The sequence below is a fragment of the Mus caroli genome, chromosome 18 (assembly GCF_900094665.2).
Source record: "Mus caroli chromosome 18, CAROLI_EIJ_v1.1, whole genome shotgun sequence".
Classification (NCBI taxonomy): Eukaryota; Metazoa; Chordata; class Mammalia; order Rodentia; family Muridae; genus Mus; species Mus caroli.
The window spans coordinates 22,357,181-22,377,412 of NC_034587.1; the positions used below are offsets into that span (position 1 = coordinate 22,357,181).

The 20,232-nt window shown below is 38.8% G+C and overlaps 1 protein-coding gene across 4 annotated transcripts in view; it reads left to right on the forward strand.

Annotated features, from left to right (window-relative positions):
• Kiaa1328 (KIAA1328 ortholog) overlaps window positions 1–20,232 on the forward strand; it is a 283,276-nt gene that overhangs the window by 212,777 nt on the left and 50,267 nt on the right. For all 4 annotated transcript variants that reach the window (XM_021151131.2, XM_029472090.1, XM_029472091.1 and 1 more), the window contains one exon: window positions 5,974–6,155. In XM_021151131.2, coding sequence (XP_021006790.2) covers window positions 5,974–6,155 — 182 coding nt within the window. The remainder of the gene's footprint in view (window positions 1–5,973; window positions 6,156–20,232) is intronic.

Consider the following 20,232-nt stretch of genomic DNA (forward strand, 5'->3'; position numbering starts at 1 on the left):
GACATAGACTAACAGACTGGCTACATAAGCAGGACCCAATATTTTTGCTGCATACAGGAAACCCACCTCAGGAACATAGGCAGTCACTACCTCAGACTAAAAGGCTGGGAAACAATTTTCCAAGCAAACAGTCCAAAGAAACAAGCTGGAGTAGCCATTCTAATATCAAATAAAATCAACTTCCAACCCAAAGTTATAAAAAAAAAAAGATAAGGAGGGGCACTTTCTTCAGAGAAGAAAGGGGGGGAAGAAATGTTGTAATTATATTATAATCTTGAAAATGAAAGAAAAAAGTGTGAAAGGATTATATTGTTTCATCTGCTAATATTTCTATAATTCTTGTGGTTTCCCTTCCTTGTGAGTTCTAGTTTTAATTCAGTATAATATGAAAGATATCAAAAAATTCTTTGATTTTTTTTTTATCTACTAAGACTGGCTTTATGAACTGAATCCTATTTTGTTTTAGAGAACGTACCAGGTGCTGCTGAGAAAACAAAAATGTATATTCTACAGCTGTTAAATGGATCATTCTATAAATATCTGTTGATTCCTTGAGTTTATTTTCCATATTTACTCTGGAGTCACTGTACTGATTTTTGGTCAGTATGGTGTTGAAGGCACGCACTATTGTTGTGTGCAAACCTATCTTTCTTTCATTTAGTTGTCTGTGTGTACATGTGCATTTGTGTGTATGAGAGAGGCATATATACATGTGTGCTATATGCTCATATATTTGTGGAGATGCATTCTCTCATACACACATATGCAGAGTTCTGAGGGATAAGTTAGGTATTATTTTCTATCCTCTTCACTTTACTCCCTTAAGACAAGGTCTTTCTCACTGAACCTAGAGCCAGCCCTGCAGCCAGCAAATCCTTGGAGATTCTCCTGTCTCTCTCCTGGTCTACAACAGCACTGGGGTTACAAATACATGCATGGCTTCACCAAATTTTTTATACAGAAAATCATACTCAGAGTCTTCTAAGTGTACAACCCATCTGTCCACTGAGCGATTTTCACTAGCCTATATTTACCCTTTAGTATCCATTAATATTTGTTTCATTAAATGAGGATTCCCAATATGTGGTATATGTACAATTATAATTATCATAGTTTCGTGATGGGTTTTCTCTTGCATTAATTTGTCATAGCCTTCCTTATCGCTTGTAATTTTGGTATGAAGTCTTCTTTATCAAGTGTCAGAATGTCTAGTTCTATGTGTTTTGGGCTCCATTTGCATGGCAAGTTGACTTCTGCCCCTTCACTCTCATCTTGAGGGTCTTTGGTAGTTGAATCTTCCTTTTTAATCCTGAGTCTGTGCCTTTCAGGTTGACAGTTAAGATGATTGACATTGAGAATTAGCATTGAGAAGGGTTGCTAATTTCTATAATGTATATTGATTTCTTATTGGTTGCATTATTGTTTGTTCTTGGATTCTTTTATCACTATGAACTTTCCACCACATCATTCTTTGTTGCTAGGGTATTTGTCCTGTGTATCGTGGATTCTTTAGGAGCATTGTTAGCCTCTAACCTTTAGATGATAATATCAACCTCAATTATTAAAGATAAAAGGCTCTTCAGAAATATCCAGATGCCCTTGTTTGGAAAAATTCTCTCTTTCTACCTTATTTGAGAATTCTTGAACCAAAAGAAGTTGTCCTTTTACCTGTAGTGAGATCCAAACCAGGATAAGGAGAAAAGAAAATGACAGATGAGCCTTCTTCATGAGCAGAAATTCCAAAGAGTATTGTTAAAAAAATATTTAACAAATGTTAACAAATCCAATCCAAGTATATCAAAAGTATTATACAGTTTGACTAAATAACATTTATCTTAGAAATAGAGTCAGCTCAATATTTGAAAAATCAATCTGTCATTTTTTTATAATGAACATGATAAAGTAAAATTTGATCTCAAACAGATGCAGAAGTATTTGACATGACCCATCAGTTCTCATTCATAATGGGGGTAGGGAGACTTTGGCAAAATTAAAATCTTATCAAGATTAACAAGGCTGTGTACCTCATTAATGATAAACATTTTAAGAAATAAGGTAAGTTGTGTAGGAAGTTCTAACTAATATCATCAGACATGAAAATATTAGAGAAGAATCAATAACACTGCCTTTATCCTAAAATTACATCATTTCCCATGTGGAAAATTTCTATGGAACCTATGGAAATGGCTATTACAACCCTTACCACAATCATAGAACATAAGATAATACATAAAAGACAACTGTGGAGCTGGGGTGTAAATCTGTTGAAATAGTGCTTGTTTAGTATGTCCAAAGCCCTGAGTTTGATTATCATCACCATATAAATTGGGTACAGTGGCACATGCTTATAATCCCAGCACTTGGGAGGCTGCGGCAAAAGAAATGCCATGTATATGTGGCCAGACTAGACTACATAGTAAATTCTAGACTAGCCTAGCGTATAGATTGAGACCCGTTTTTATTTGACAAAATCAAGCTACACAAATAAAAAGTCTTTTGAATATAATGGTGGATATAACATATATAAATATATGGGATAAACTTTGGTCCTTTGTATCATGGACGAATTAGAACATTGAATGGTATACAAAAGTTTCAACAGTAGGAGAAATCCTGGCCCTTTCAGAGGAGAGAGGACAGCCATGCTGGAGAGTGTGTTATATGAATGGTCCTGCTTGAGCAAAACAAGGAGGACAGCCATATGTAAGTTCCTAAGGGAGGAAAGGAGAGCTTCATCTTCACTAAGGAAGAGCACCCCAGGTGGTGTAGATGAGAGGTGTTCTATAAAGAATTTTTCAGCTTTTATAGTTTTATAGTTGAGGCTGGTTCCCACGACAAAAGATAGACTAGCAAGGAAAAAGCTACATAAATGTATTCTTATGTGTATTTCTTATATACATGGGATACACCCACAGAATGTGTCATTTTCAGAGAAGATTTTCAATTCCACCTTCAGCTGTCATCAACAAAGAATGATAAAATCCTAGACAAATGACAAGACAGAAGAAAAGGCACTTTGTATTTCTGAGGGGCACAAACTGAGTGAAGATAAATATTACTTATAAATCCTGATAATCCAGATTCATCTGTAGGTCTGAGATTGTCTTCAGTAGTCAGTTTTCATTCTTCCTAGGAGAGAGGAAGACAGAGCTCCTTTTCTTGCTAGAACAAGAGAGACATGAGAACGCTTCCCTGCTTTTGCTTCCTCTTCATCCTCCTCTGCTCAGCAGTGCCTCATGTTTGCATTAGGATTCCTTTCTACAGTCTACCCTTTCTCTAAGACTTTTAAAGTTTCCCCACTTGGGAAATAAACACTTTTCACAAGAATGTTGTTCCCACTCTCTGCCATGACTTGTGATTTTTGAACATAGGCATTTTTAAAAATTATTCAAAGATGAGAGTTAGTGAGAAGGAAATTGCACCCAGAGCCAAAACTTTCTAAAATGGGGAATGTAAAGCTCTCATTTCCTGACCCATCCAGCAGGTCCAGTTATTCGAGGGTCTCGAGGGGACCTTCTCCTAAGAACCAAATGGGGGGTAGAGAGAGATGAGAACCTTGTGCAATGAACGACACATGGAAGCAGTCTGAGTAACATCAAGGTCTCACTGTATTAGCCAGGCCCAAGGTTTAAATGCACAAGCAAAGGGGGAAGTACTTCTCAGCAGGAGGAATGGCCTTCTTCATGAGCAGAAATTCCAAAGAGTATTGTTAAAAAAATATTTAACAAATGTTAACAAATCCAATCCAAGTATATCAAAAGTATTATACAGTTTGACTAAATAACATTTATCTTAGAAATAGAGTCAGCTCAATATTTGAAAAATCAATCTGTCATTTTTTTATAATGAACATGATAAAGTAAAATGCACCTCAGCAGGAGGGATGGGGCAGCAGAAAAAGAGGAAGTACTTCTCAGCAGGAGGAATGGGGCAGCAGAAATTTTTCTTTTGGTGACTACACAGGGAAGCAGGAACTTGGCAGTATCAGGGTACATCTTGAGGTCAGGACATCCTGCGTTGACTTAGGGCTGGAACAATCTGTGGTTGTTCTCAGAGCGGTATGTCGGTGGCCCGCTTTTGACCCCCTCTCGGGGGAGAGGCCCAATTCAGAGATCAGGACAATAGTGTTATCTTAATAGCTCCCAACAATTTCCACATTAAAAAAATATCTTAGAATAACTCAGTTATATGCAGATGAGAAGGCAGTGCACATGAAGATGGTTGTCCAGGTGTATGTCTTCTTTCCTATCTTTCTGTGGTGGACACTAAAGTGGATTCTGGCTGCCTGACTAGCTAGCCCCTGCAGTTCTTTCAACAGATCCCTGCAAGTTAAGCTGCATATCAATTTAGATGCTTTGTAGATGATGCATAGAACAAAGAACTAAGAAGGACCACCACATAATCTAGTGAAATCTGGAGCTCACTAGGTGTGTGGGTTTGTAAATCTAAAGGAAAAGCAAGAGAAGGGAAGGGAAAAAAAAGATTATTTAGCAGTTAACACCTTACTCATATAGGTGCAGCTTTTCTTTAGAGTTTAGAATTCTGGTCAAAAAGAGAAGCCATCTTCTAAAGGAAAAGCCATGATTGCAAAATCCCCTGGGAAGATTTTAAAAAGAAGGGAAAAGGCTGGAGAGATGGCTCAGCGGTTGAGAGCACTGACTGCTCTTGCAGAGATCCTGAGTTCAATTTCCAGCAACCACATGGTGGCTTACACCATCCATAATGGGATCTGATGCCCTCTTCTGGTGTGTCTGAAGACAGCTACAGTGTGCTCTTATACATAAAATGAATAAATGATTCTTAAAAAAAAAAAAAAGGAGAACAAGAGAAGGAAGCAGGCAGGGAGGAAGCAGACAGATCTATGCATGAGACTCCAGAAGTCATCTTACTAAAACTTTACTAGATAATTTAAATTCACCACCAGGCTATGAATCAATTCCTAAAATTAGCCCTTTTTTTTTTTTTTTTTTTTTTTTGAGAACACCACTTGGACAGAGGCCCTTTTCCCTGTCACATTTGCTAAGTGTGCCAGCATTTTTCTTACAAGCCTGCCTCGTTGTGTGAATATCAGTGTGTTCCATTCTTCCATTGTTTTCCACCATTATTTCTATAAGGCTTTGACATGCCAATCAAAGTCATTGTATTTCCACACTCCTGCCATCCATGTGTGGTTGGTCCATCCCTGACATAGGTAAAGACATTTTGTTCTTTCTTTCTCTTTTCTAACATGACTCACATGTGACTATATTCCAAGCTTGTGCCTTTGTGCTCCTGCTTCTTTGTCTTGAGCCTCTGTCTCATGTTCCTCACATACACCACACCAAAGATTTTCACATTCATTTTCTTTGTTTGTTTTTGATTTATCTTACACAACTAAATGCTTCATTTCCTTTTGCATTTCTGACAGTCTTTGATCCCTCATTGCTTTACTTTCTTCTGCTTGTCTATACCAGACCATAAGGTCAACTTAAATGGTTCCTACCATCATATTTAACTACCATTTGTTTCCAGTTGCTGCACTGGCCCTGGATAACAAGTTTCATTTCCAAAACTCCAAATGTGCATTTTGAGGATTAACATCATTTAAATAATTTGTTCTCCAAAATTGTTATAGCAAGACACAAAATGTACCTTTAGAAAAAATATTCAAATTATATGTTAATTAAAATAAGAAAAGGAAGGCCTGTGTGTGGTGGTGCATGCCTTTAATCCCAGCACTCAGGAGGCAGAGGCAGGCCGATTTCTGAGTTCAAGGCCAGCCTGGTCTACAAAGTGAGTTTCAGGACAGCCAGGGCTTTATAGAGAAACCCTGTCTTTAAAAAAAAAAAAAAAGAAAGAAAGAAAAGAAAAGAAAGAAAGAAAAGGATTCTTACTGCCATAGTTGTATTGAAACTCATGCTAATTTCAAATATGCGTATATGATCTGTGTCTTTCCCTGTGCCCGCCATATTCCATTCATGCTTCCTCTTTCAGCTTATGGAAGCCAAAATGTGATGGATGGCTGCGTGGAACCTCAACATCCTTTAAAAAGTGCCCAGACTCTCCAAACAGTGGGAAAAACCAGAGGGAGAAGAAAACTGTTGAGTTTCAGTCACGTGTGGAGAATGGTATCCAATGGACATGTCAACAGAATGATATATGCAGACCCCAGAGAGGTAAGTGTAGTGTCTGCACTAGCAGAAAGAAAAGTTGCTAAGGATGGTGGAAGGTGACTGATGCATGCAAGCCAGTGAACAGCAGGTGATTTCTACTATGCTGAGCTGTAGTTAGCATTTCAGATAAACATATGCCTGGAAAGCTGTGGGTGGCCCAGCTACTAGATTCTCAAATCACATCTCAGAATATTGATATGAAAAGCTGTCCAGTTTGGCCCTCCTTTTTAAAAGCTGAATTGAGCAGTTAAGTATTGGTTGTAGATACCAAATGATTTTCTCACAGTGAGTAATAAAATAAGGAGTTGAAAATAAATCTCTCCTGGAAAATATGGCCTCATAATTGATTGATAATGTAGGGAATGTAGAGGAGAGATCATGAGCAACTTTCACATTATAACTAAAACCCAATCTCAACAAATAGTGCCTAGCACTCTTTGAAGTGCTGATAACACTTCCTGGCTTATATGTAGGTTTTAAAAGGAAATAAACTACAAGTAACTCTGAAATAATGCATGAAAGAGATGTGTTTTCCAGTTGGTTCTGAAGTGACTCCTGTGCAGCCTATTCCAACAGCCTTAAGGACTAACTTGAAAGGATGAGCCTCCTGTGGACAGATGTATAGGAAGCAGGCTACCTCTGCTCACACCCTCCTCAGAACTATTCTGATTTCTTCTTCTTACATGTTCTTTTCTAACAGGCAAGCTCTTCTCCTGCTAATGTTAACCAACCTACTGTTCATAATCTTTACAGCTCTCACATTAGCTTATTTGTGAAAAGTGTTATATGCACCTTTCCTTGCTTTCACCAGCTGCTGCCAGCATTGCTTTGCTCTGGAGGTATGGAGATTTGGCTAGATAATAGCCACGAATATGGTTGTTTGGATAGGTAATAGCCCCCATACACATATGTGTTTTAATATTTGGCTATAAGGAATGGCACTGTTTGGAGGTGTTACTCTGTTGGAGTAGGTGTGGACTTAATGGAAGAAGTGTGTCACTGTGGAGGCAGACTTTGAGGTCTCATATATACTGAAGTCTTGCCAGTGTGGCATTGCCAATATGATACAGTCTCTTCTGCCTGTGGATCAAGATGTAGATGCATTAGTCCTATTCCAACACATGGCCTGAAGTCTGCCATGCTTCCTCCCATGTTGATGATGGACTGAATCTCTGAAACTGTAAGCCAGGCCCAATTAAATTTTTTCTTGTATAAGAGGTGCTTTGGTTATGATGTCTTTTTACAGCAATGAAACCCAAGATAGAAGTTGATACCAATGAATGGAGTATTGCTGTGATAGACCTAATCAAGCTTTTTTTTGGAGGAATGTGGGTTTTGGTACTTTAAAAAAGGAAAACAGTGATGCTGAGGGTGATTTGAACTGTGGGGCCTGGCTCAAGAGGTTTCAGAGGAGAAGAATTTTAGAATGTTGCCTAGAGATCATTCTTACGATATTTTGCTAAAGAATGTGGTCACATTTTGCCTTTGTCTAAAGAGTCTACCTGAGGCGAAGGTGAAGAAATTGAGATAATTACATTGGCAAAGGAAATCTAAAAACAGCCTAGAATAGAATCTGTCCTATGGTTTACTCTTATGAAGAGTATACGTCTTACAAACTGAGCAAGGAAAATATAAAATGTATGGTTCAAGGATTAAAGAGGTATCAGGAAATAGAGTGGAGCTAAATCCTGTGTTCAAATAAATACATAGATTAAAGATATTAAATGGAATTAAGGGAGTGGTGGCCTCAGGGTAAGATCCCACCTAACTAAGCTTAAAGGAATTTAAAAAAAAACTTAGGTCCAGGTATGGTAGTGTATACCATTAATTCCAGCATTCGGGAGACAAAGTCATGGAGACCTCTTGAGTTCAATGTTACTCTACAGAGTAAGTTTGAGGAAGCCAAACTTAGGCAGTGAAGGAAATAATCTGAAACAGAAAGCTGGTAAAGATATAATAGAAAGAAAAGGCCATGTTCCAGCCACAGCAAGCAGCAGAACTTGGCAGTGTCAGCAACATGGCTCTGGCTTTAGAGTCAAGAATAGAAGAAAGGGAATATAGAATTTCCCTTTATTACTAAAGAAAGTCACTGAGACCAGATATGTGGAAGAGGTGTTGTTGCATGGAGGCCTAGAAACAAAGGGGTTATGAAATATTCTTCCATGACTAAGAAAAGTCACTGAGGCTAGAGCATGTGGCTGGGATGAAGCCTGAATTTCCTTGGACACCCCAAAATGTTGATAATGTCAGAGACATGGGACTCTTGGAAAGAAAAGCTGCTAACAGGAAATGGAACCTGCTGCAGACAGACCTCAGTCAGGTTCCTGTCCGCAGGAAAACTCAGAGTTCCAGTTACAGATGAGCAAGGAGTCAGCGGGGATGACAAACAGACACGGACATAGAGGGTGTATCTGAATGCAATTTCTCAAAATGAATACCAGTCTTATAATACAGAAGAAAAACAAGAAAGCTAGGCGAATACATCTGCCAAGGTACATCGATGCATAATGGTTCTTTACACAAAACAAAGAAAATGCATACATAAAAAGGTAGTGGGGAGCCAGGCAGTGTTTACAGCTGAGATAGGAACAACCCTTAATTAAGATCAGCTAAACACCTGAGCCAGGTGAATGCTTTGATGCAAAGCTAGTCTATTGTTAAACCCACCACCAGGGGTCCTTTAGTAAATACCTGATTATGCTATTCTTCTGGGCCCAGAGAAAAACACCGGGGGAATTCCGTTCTACTAATGCTTTCTTGAGTTCCTCCTAAAACCACAACCCACCTTTTTCCTAAGCCATTGTATATTCCTGTGTATGGGTGTAACTTGGCTATTGTTCTAAGTAATTACTATGTAGACGAGCCCTGAGCTTTCTAGCTCTATTCAAGTAAATTGTAATGCCTGTTTACTTTTACTGTCTCTACTAGAGGTAAATTTGAATGTTACTGAATAGGTAACATTCTTACTGAATTCCAAGCTCAAGGTTGGCTTCAAGGACTTTCTAGGACATTGGAACACTGATGGAGGCTAATCTAACTTAGCTATATGTGAAAATCAATCCTTAAAGGCACTTAAAATAAAACAATATTGAGGGAGAGCACACAGATTCATACACCAGACTAACGTGGGGACAGGTTTGGAGCATACGTGCTATAGGAATGCCAAGGTTCCAGGAGGCTAAGTTTCCAGGAAACTCTTTGTCTCAGGACTGCTTCCAGGCTTCTAGGTCTGTCGCACTAGTGGGTGTAGCAGGAACCAACCCAAGAAAAAGAAGTGTGTTGCAGTCAACCAGGCTGAAAGGAGTTGGAGATCTGAAGAGCATTTTCACATCAGACATGGAGATGCAGAGTTTGGAGGTTTTTGTTAGGGTTTTTTTTTTTCCAGTTTTTAAAATCTATTTGAAATATAAAACATGATAGAAGTAGGAAAAAAACTTATGAAATCCTCTATGAAACGAAATTGTAACAAGTTCATCTCCAAGGGAGAATATACAGTGTAACTGTGACTTCACAGGATGAATTCAGTAGTGTTCCTTCTGTTTCTCTTTTGTGGAATAGTTTGAAGAGTATTGGTATTAGGTCTTCTTTGAATGTCTGATAGGATTCTGCACTAAACCCATCTGGTCCTGGGCTTTTTTTGGTTGGGAGACTTTTAATAATTGCTTCTATTTCTATATGGGTTATGGGACTGTTTAGATGGTTTATCTGATCCTGATTTAACTTAGGTATTTGGTATCTCTCAAGAAAATTGTCCATTTCATCCAGATTTTCCTGTTTTGTTGAATATAGGCTTTTGTAGTAGGATCTTATGATTTTTTTTTAAATTTCCTCAGTTTCTGTTGTTATATCTCCTTTTTCCTTTCTGATTTTGTAAATTTGGTTACTGTCTCTGTGCCCTCTGGTTAGTCTGGCTAAGGGTTTATCTATCTTGTTGATTTTCTCAAAGAACCAGCTCCTGGTTTTGATGATTCTTTGTATAGTTCTTTTTGTTTCTACTTGGTTGATTTTGACCCCTGAGTTTGATTATTTCCTGTTGTCTACTTCTCTTGGGTGAATTTGCTTCTTTTTGTTCTACAGCTTTCAGATGTGTTATCAAGCTGCTAATGTGTGCTCTCTCCAGTTTCTTTTTGGAGGCACTCAGAGTTATGAGTTTTCCTCTTAGGACTGCTTTCTTTGTGTCCCATAAATTTGGGTATGTTGTGCCTTCATTTTCATTAAATTCTAAAGTCTTTAATTTCTTTATTTCTTCCTTAACCAAGTTATCATTGAGTAGGGCGTTGTTCAGCTTCCATGTATATGTGGGCTTTGTTGCTATTGCCTTAGTCCCTGGTGATCTGATAGGTTGCATGGGATTGTTTCAATCTTCTTGTATCTGTTAAAGCCAATTTTGTGACCAATTATATGGTCAGTTTTGGAGAAGGTACCATGAGGTGCTGAGAAGAAAGTATATTCTTTGTTTTAGGATGAAATGTTCTATAGATATCTCTTAAATCCATTTCATCTATAACTTCTGTTAGTTTTAATGTGTCTCTGTTTAGTTTGTGTTTCTCAGATCTGTCCATTGATGAGAGTGGGTTGTTGAAGTCTCCCACTATTATTATGTGAGGTGTGATGTGTGCTTTGACCTTTAGTAAAGTTTCTTTTATAAATGTGGTTGCCCTTGCATTTGGAGCATAGATTTCAAAATTGAGAGTTCTTCTTGGTAGATTTTTCCTTTGACCAGTATGAAGTACTCTTTCCTATCCTAATTTTTTATAACTTTAGGCTGTAAGTTGATTTTATTCAATATTAGAATGGATACTCCAGCTTGCTTCTTGGGGTCATTTGCTTGGAAGGTTGTTTTCTAGCCCTTTACTCTGAGGTAGTATCTATCTTTGACACTGAGGTGCATTTCCTGTATGCAGCAAAATGCTGGGTCCTGTTTATGTATCCAGACTGTTATTCTATGTCTTTTGGGGGGAATTGAGTCCATTGATGTTAAGAGAGGTTAAAGAATAGTGATTGTTTCTTCCTGTTATTTTTATGATTGTGTGGCTATCTTCTTTTGGGTTTGTTGAAAGATTATTTTGTTGCTTTTTCTAGGGTGTAGTTTCCCTCCTTGTATTGGTATTTTCCATCTATTATTGTTTGTAGGGCTGGATTTGTGGAAAGTTATTGTGTAAATTTGTTTCTGTCATGAAATATCTTGGTTTCTTCATCTATGGTAACTGAGAGTTTTCCTAGGTATAGTAGTAGCCTGGGCTGGCATTTGTATTCTCTTAGGGTCTGTATAACATCTGCCCAGGATCTTCTAGCTTTCAGTCTCTGTTGATCAGTCTAGTGTAATTCTGATAGGTCTGCCTTTATATGTTACTTGACATTTTCCCCTTACTGCTTTTAATATTCTTTCTTTGTTTTGTGCATTTGGTGTTTTGATTATTATGTGATGGGAGGAATTTCTTTTCTGGTCCAATCTATTTGGAGTTCAGTAGGCTTCTTATATGTTTATGGGCATCTCTTTCTTTAGGCTAGGGAAGTTTTCTTCTCTAATTTTGTTGAAGATATTTACTGGCCCTTTTTTTTTTTTAAAGATTTATTTATTTATTATATGTAAGTATACTGTAGCTGTCTTCAGACACTCCAGAAGAGGGCGCCAGATCTCTTTACGGATGGTTGTGAGCCACCATGTGGTTGCTGGGATTTGAACTCTGGACCTTCAGAAGAGCAGTCAGGTGCTCTTACCCACTGAGCCATCTCACCAGCCCCTTTACTGGCCCTTTAGGTTGGGAATCTTCACTCTCTTCTCTACATATTATCCTTAGGTTTGGTCTTCTCATTGTGTCCTGGATTTCCTGGATGTTTTGGGTTAGGACCTTTTTGCATTTTTCATTTTTTTTTTTTTTTTGATTGTTGTGTCAATGTTTTCTCTAGTATTTTCTGCAACTGAGATTCTCTCTTCTATCTCTTGTATTCTGTTGGTGATGCTTGGATCATTGACTCCTGATCTTTTTCCTAGGTTTTCTATTTCCAGGGTTGTCTCCCTTTATAATCTCTTTACTGTTTCTATTTCCAGTTTTAAATCCTGGGTGATTTTGTTTACTTCCTTCACCTGTTTGGTTGTATTTTTCCTGTAATTCTTTAAGGGATTTTTGTGTTACCTCTTTAAGGGCTTTTACCTGTTTACCTGTGTTCTCCTGTATTTCTTTAAGAGAGTTATTTATGTTCTTCTTAAAGTCCTCTATCATCATCATGAGATGTGATTTTAAATCAGGGTCTCGGTTTTCTGGTGTGTTGGGGTATCCAGGGCTCGCTGTGGTTGGAGAACTGGGTTCTGATGATGCCAAGTAGCTTTGGTTTCTGTTGCTTATGTCCTTGCCCTTGCCTCTCGCCATCTGGTTATCCCTGGTGTTAGTGGGTCTTGCTGTCTATGACTGGGGCTTGTCCCTTTTGCAAGCCTTTGTGTCAGTACTCCTGAGAGACTAGTTCTCTCCTGGAAGAATTTGGGTATGGAGAGCTGTGGTACAGGGTCAACTCCAGGGAACAGACAAAAACAGGAAGGACCCTGTCCTGGCTGTTTCTTAGTTCCTGTGTCCTGATAGCTCTGGGTGGGTCCCTTTTAGGCCAGAAATTTGATCATAAGCCATGGTCTTACCTGCATGTTCACACACCCTATGACACAGAATTAGCTCCAAGTGCTATGGCACAGGATCAACTCCCAGCGCAGATGGAAACCGGAAGAATCCTGTCCAGACTTTGGAGTTTACCCAGTTGATATAATGGCAATAACCTGTGCCACTGTATGTTGGAAATATGTGATCTAGTTTTGATTTTGATACTATACAATGTGTATAGCTTGTATATGCTTGACCCAGGGAGTGGCACTATTAGAAGATGTAGCCCTGTTGAATTAGGTATGGCCTTGTTGGAGTAGGTGTGTCACTATGAGTGTGGGTTTTAATACCCTAGTCCTAGCTGCCTGGAAGTGAGTATTCTGCTAGCAGTCTTCAGATAAAGATGTAGAACTCTCAGCTCCTCCTGTACCATGCCTGCCTGGATGCTGACATGCTCTTACCTTGATGATAATGGACTGAACCTCTGAACCTGTATGCCAGCCCCAATTAAAAATCCTTCTAAGAGTTGATTTGGTCATGGTGTCCACAGAAGTAAAACTCTAACTAAGATATATAGGATTACAGTTAAGAGCTTGTATAAATCTCAGAAGAGATTTGAACATTGGACTTTTGAACATTATTGAGACTGTAATAGACTATGGGGACCTTGAAGTTAGACTAAATGCATTTTGCATTATGTTATGGCTATGATGGCCAGGGAATGCAACATGGTGGTTTGAATAGGTATGGCTCCCATAGACTCATGTGTTTGAATGCTTGGTCATAGGAAGTGGCACTATTAGGAGGTATGTTCTTTTGTGAGTAGGTGTGGTCTTGTTGGAGGAAGTGTGTCACTGTGGAGGTGGGCTCTGAGGTCTCAGATATGCTCATTTGGCCAATATGACATAGTCTCCTGCTGCTGCCTGTGGATCAAGACATAGAACTCTTAGCTCCTCCAGCACCATGTTTGCCTGCATGCCTCCATGCTTCTCGACATGATGATAATGGACTGAAGTTCTCCAACTATAAGCCAGCTCCATTTAAATGCTATCCTTTATGAGACTTGCTGTGGTCAAGATCTCTCTTCACAACCATAAAACCCAAACTACAACAACCAGTCATCTAGAAATTGCTTTATCCCCTTTCAAGTAACTGAGAGATGATATATTTCCAAACTTCGAAAGGGAAAATGCCACCATTTTTCTTTGGCATAAGGCAAATACTTTACAGAGCTCTACTGAAGACAGATAGTGTTGAAGCTTCGTTTTAATCATTGCTACCAAAGACAAAGATGAAATTGAGAAGACTTAGAGTCTGACCTAGCCTCTGCTTTCTGTGGCAATGGTCTTTGAGCCATGGGAACCCTTATTTTGGTCCTCCATATTCTCACTACTGCAATTCAGAGAGAGGAAAACCAGTGGGAACTGCTGTGTGTTCCTCTGCTCTGCTGAGCATGATTTTCTGTTGACTTGTCAACACACATATGTTGTGTGACAGCACTGAAATGAAATTGTATGATGAAAAACCACACAGCAAAAGCAGAGGGGCAAATAGCATGTGTGGCTGGTTGAGACTGCTGTAGTGTTAGAGCAGCTCCAGAAGACACTTGCTAGGCACAGTCAGGACAGCCTAACTACGCTGGAGGCAAATCTCTCCCTGTCCCAGCAAAAGAAGCCAGAAGCCTGGAAAGAGCTGGTGTTCCCCCCCCCAAAAAAAATCAATTTCTTATTTGAAACAAAATCATTTTTGACTAACAGGAGTTCAGAACCCATTACTTGTGCTGTGTCGTCTGCTGACATTCAGCACTTCGGTTGTGCACAGTGAATCCCGGTAGTGCTGCCAGACAATCGATCTACCTGGAGGGAAGCTGTTCCATATCTGCAGAGTTTCAGGAACACTATCATTTGACATTTTATTTTCCAGCCTCTCCCCTCACTGCTCTTTTTCCTTTGTCTTTAGATGGTGGGAGGATCTAGTATGATAATGAAAATAATATCAAAAACCTTCTTATCTGCTTAAAAGTTTGAATGCTTTAGCATTTTAAGATAGTCCTAGGAACCATGAAGTGTTTCTACTTATGAAGAAGATTATCTAGTATTTTTCTCTTCTTTTATGGTCTGTGTGACTGCTGAAGACATGAAGTTGCCCCCTTGAGCCTCTCTGCCAGTGCAGAGCTGGTGTGGGCGGAATCGAGAGAGGGCAGGGTTATTGCTATGACCTTTGCTGCAGCACCCAGCCCAGTGGGTGAATTAACTTCCCCAAGTGTGCATTGTGGGTCTGGATGCCCTGGTTACTACAGTGCCAGTGACCCAGCACTAAGTGCCCAAGCTACACCACTTGGTTGGCCCCTCCTTAATTGCTTTCCTTTCATTAGCATGACAGAATCTTTTGGTATACATTTCTGTTTTATATCCATTGTTTCTTTTGTTGTTCTTTAATCCTGAGGTGCTATACAGGATATTTACTGCAGGACCATTAATCTTTATTACCATCTCTCACTCCTTTACCTCTGTTGTTCGCCTCACCATTCTGCCAACTTTACTGACACTAAATATAAAAGAAACAGACTCTCAGCTCAGTGAACAGCCTCATGATAACAAGAATAGCTATGTTATCAAAATTGGCTTACAGTGTAAACCTCTTCCATTAGTGCTTAGAATGCTGTTTTCATTGTTTTTGTTGTTGTTGTTTTTGTGGAGGGGTTTTGTTTGTTTGTTTCCCTGAGTTATGTAGAATTGAGGAAATGTTACTTTGGAAAAATCTAAACTTGGTTCAAGAGGTTTTAGAAGGCATGCTGGAGGCAGCAGGGATTCACATGCTCTTCCTGCCTCTCCCTCCTTGCCATGCCTCAGCAAACATTCTAAAACTGCTTCTACCTGAGCAGCCACTGTTACTCTGTCACAAGAGCTCTGAGAACTTGGGTCCTATTCCCTGTGGTGCTGATCCACTAGCTGAGGCTGAAGCCACTGGGTACAAGTTCCAGGATGAAAATATTAGACCATGGAGCTTGGCACAGCCCTTTCTGAACTCTATTTGAAAGTCATTTCAAAGGTCCCTTCTGTATTTGGGGATACCTCCTGCTGTCCCCATCATGAATCTCCAAATCCATTCACATCTGTTGCAGAACCTCACTCCAGAGTAGTTTCAGCTTGGCTGGCAGTGTTGACCACACTCTTCATTTTTCCTTTGGAGATTTTTTAGGCCAGCCTTATATAGCCATCACTGTCGGTTGAATTTCCTGAGAGGATCTCAAGAACATTTTTTCTTACTGGAAACTGTTTGTGATAAACTTTACTAAGGTAAGCAGCAATCACTAGTGTTCCTACTGATACTTGTAAGACAGCTTGTGCTTCTAGTGCTGTGCACATCACGATGACCATCGTGATAAACAAAGAGACAAACTAAGTACATTGGAAGAATCAAAGTACAGAAGTGGCTTTCATCTAGCATTTAACGATCATTTCCTTATGTTTCCTTTATCATTGCTGTCGTCTGTATCTTACATTTATTCATAAGAAAATGAACTTGTTCCGAGAAGTATGAAACAAGAAATACACTAAGTATCGATGTCTTTATCAACAGCACACAGAAGGCAAGCACACTAGAGCGCTATGCGTAAACCCAGGCAGTAGAGTAAATCATCCTATTTGGTTCACTAAAAAAGGATTTCAAATTTAAGATCCTATCTTTAAGAGTTAATCTAATATAAATATGAAATATTGTCACCTAAACAAGAGCATCTACATTCCCCATCCTTTGATAGTGAAAGAAGTGCCTCAAAATACAATCTACTTTCCTAACATGCTATATATATCTTGGGCCTCTGTCACTAAACAACCACTTGTATGTCTGTATCTTAAAACCTAGGTCCATGTGTCGTAGGAGCTCATTATATATTTGTTGACTGAATTAACGTAGCATTGAATATTATTGATTTTTCTTTTTCTGTCCTTGTTTCATTTTCCCAAAATAAGGACCTAATCAGTTACACCTTTTGACCTCAATGCTGGCAGCAATTTAGTTATTTAAGTAAAATATATGCTTACATCATCAAAATCCTTATGATGATTGATAGCTAATGTCAAAGAGAAAGACTGTAGTGAGGCCTTAAAATAGCAGCACCCAAGAAGTCAAGGAAACATGGTCATTATTTCATTTCATTTTATTCTAATTGAGGTTTAGCTATATACAATACAGTTGCACAGGTCTTAGATGTACAGTTTGATAAGTCTGACAATTGTTTATATCAATTCATATGTAGCACATTTCCCTGATTACCAAAAGTTCCCTGAGCTCTCTGCTAATCGGTTCTTCCCTGAAACCATTCCCTGTTCTTTCCCATGGCCCTTTTCTGTATATATGCCTCCCTGGTGTCTCTCCTTCCAAAGCTACCACCCTCAGTAGTCATACAGATAGGACCCACCCATATGACTCCATTGATGACGTCTTTGGAGGCCCTGTCTCCTAGCACGATCCCCTTTAAATAGTACTGAGGATTAGGACTGGGATGTAGGTAAATCCATAAACTTCCTTTCTGTAATTATGGATTTTGTTGTTGTAGTTGTCGTTGTTGACTGCCTAAGGGCTCCATTCCTAGGAATAAAATAGTAAAAGAATTTGCACACCAACTCCAGGTCTCAAGACAGTCTTCACCTATTAGGTATGCTCTTACTGGTGTGGTTTCTTCTTTTTTGTTATTTTTTAAATCAGGTTGAGAAAGTCCCTCCTGGATGATATATCATTATGACCAAACACCTGTAAAAGCAGTTTTAGAGAGGAAGCACTTTACCCCGGTAAAGACCAGTGTCAGACGTTCCAGTGGCTACCACACTCAGGCAGACACCGTGGTAAGATGAGCATAATTGGAGGCTGTACTTCATTTCTTGTATGTAGGAAGCAGAGAAAGAGACAGAAAGGACCCAGGCATGTGTTAACATGCCCTCTACTCCCATGCCCATGACTTATTTCCTCTAACTAGGTCCCACCTTCTAGAACTTCCAAAGATCGTACCACCAGCTAGAGACCAGCCTTTCCGTGCATGAGCCTTTGTGGGAACATTTCCTGTCAAATCAAAGTAATCCCATTTTTTCACTCATTTGATCATTTGCTAACTGAGATGTTGGGGTATGTCTTTGTGATTGTATTGATTGTATCAAGTTATAGTATCTACTCCACTTTTTTCACATGTCAGTGAAAAAAGTGGAGTAGATAACCCTAGAGGCTCATCCTCCACCAGAAACACTGAAGGCCACACCATTAAGAATCCATCTTGTCAGAACTCTGAAGAAGAAAAGGCTTTGCAGAAACATGGTAGGAGAACTTTGTGGACTCCCTCCCTAAGAAGGCATCAGTCTTTAAGATGTTAGCCCAAGACAGATGAAAGAACCTGATTTCAGTGGAAGCAGACTTGTTTTGACCTGTCTACAGACTCCTCAGAAGGTTGACACAAGCCCTGCTTTGTGTTCTGCCTAATGCACCTTTCATATGATATTCTCAGAGAGCTTTGAAAGCCAAGTGAACATGCTGCCGCTTCCTAGCATAAGAGAGTAATAGTGACAGAATATACAAGAAACCATAAAACCTAGATGAACTGAACAGACAAACTATAAGATTCTACTCCAAAAATAAAACGTCTGAATAGATCTTTAACATAATAATTTTTAAAATTCTCCTGAAAAAGAAGCTAGAATCATATAGCTTCACAAGTGAATTTCACCAAATCTCTAAGAATTAAGGCAAATACTTTTCACACTTTTTCATAAAATAGAACAGGAAGTTCTATTCTGAACTTATTTTAAGGGTTCCCTATGCTGAAACCATGCAGTCGTTAAACAAACTATAGACCAATGTCTGATATATATATATATATATATATATATATATATATATGTATGTATGTATGTATATATGCATTGAAATAGCCCAAGCAAAAAACCAGTAGCAAGCTGAATGTAGCAGCATATTAAGAAGATGATAAATCATGACCAAGTGGGATTTAACTTAGGAATGCAAAGGTGATGCACCTCAGAAAAATCAATCAATGTAACCCACCACATTAGCTGAAAGAAGGCAAAAACCACATGAGTCAACAGAGAAAAAAACATTTAACAAAATCTTTTGTGGGAGATTTCATAAGTAGTATGAGGAACTTATTTGTGAAACCTACATAGAATAAGTATTCACTATAAAAGACTGAACCTCCTCCCCCCACTTTTAAAAGTCAAGGAAGGAACTTGTGTTGTCTTCAAATCCAGTGCACTCCAAGTACAGCTCATTAGAATGCAGCTGTGCCTTTTATCTTCATATACAAGAGTTGAACATAGTGAGTTGTCTGGCTCACAAAATCTAAGCTATCTGTTGACCTTGCCACAGTGCTAGATGGGGAAGGAGGAAAAGAAGAGTGTGGGACACAAACTTAGAACATTTTTATAGGACAAGCTATGATTGGCACATGTAAAAACTTACAAAGAGAACAAACAGCACATATACAATTATCAACAAATAAACATTAAGAACTTACTTTAGTTTTCATAAAAATCAAGAACAATGCTAAAGAAAATTTTAAGCCAAATGCATATACGTTAAATCTATAGAGGACAGAAAAGAAATAATAAGTAGTACTTGACCCTGAGGAAGAAAGATATCATGGCTGGGGACAGAAACTGGCGTTATCTTAGGCACCAGTGTAGCCAATTGATCTGGGATCAGTTATGCCAACATTATATATATAGTTATATACATATAGAGTATTACTCAAGCTAAACTTAACATATGTTACAATTTAGCTGTTTTTAACAAGTCCAAAAACAGAGATTCTTAATCGTTGAATACCAAATCAAGAAAAAAAAAAAAAAAAAAAAAAAAAAAAAAAACAGAAATGTTGACTAATGGATAGGCATACAAACCCAGCTACATATAGATAGAAAATACCGCCATTCACCTGTATATCCAAAAAATATAGGCATGTTAACAGATGAATAAACACAGACATTTATATAGAAATTTGATTAGCCTAATGGCTAGCATTATTTCTAGATTTAATTTAAAAAAACATATAACATCTTTGTATATATTTATATTTGTAATTATATAAGGTTGTGACTTTTGTGACTATATAAAGTAACAGCATTGCTGCACACTGAATATTAAATCATGACTTATAGAAGGAACTGTTGTGCCCAGATTGAAAAATCCAAAGAGACCACCAGGGATGGCAACTCTGGTGCAAACACATGAGGGTCTTTATTCAAGCTTGAGAACTTGAGAGCTTGGGCCACAAACCTTCCTGACGCAACAGATTAGGAAAAGCAACCATTGAAAGACCCCCGTAGGGAGACCCTCACTCAAGTCTCGGGACCGCCGCGCACCCAGTAGGACACTGAGACCGGTTCTTGTGATCACACGAGGAATTTTATTGAAAGCGAGACAGAACGAGACAGGACGAGAGCTCAGGCCAGCATGCTGGGGTCGAGACTCATGCTCCAGGCAGG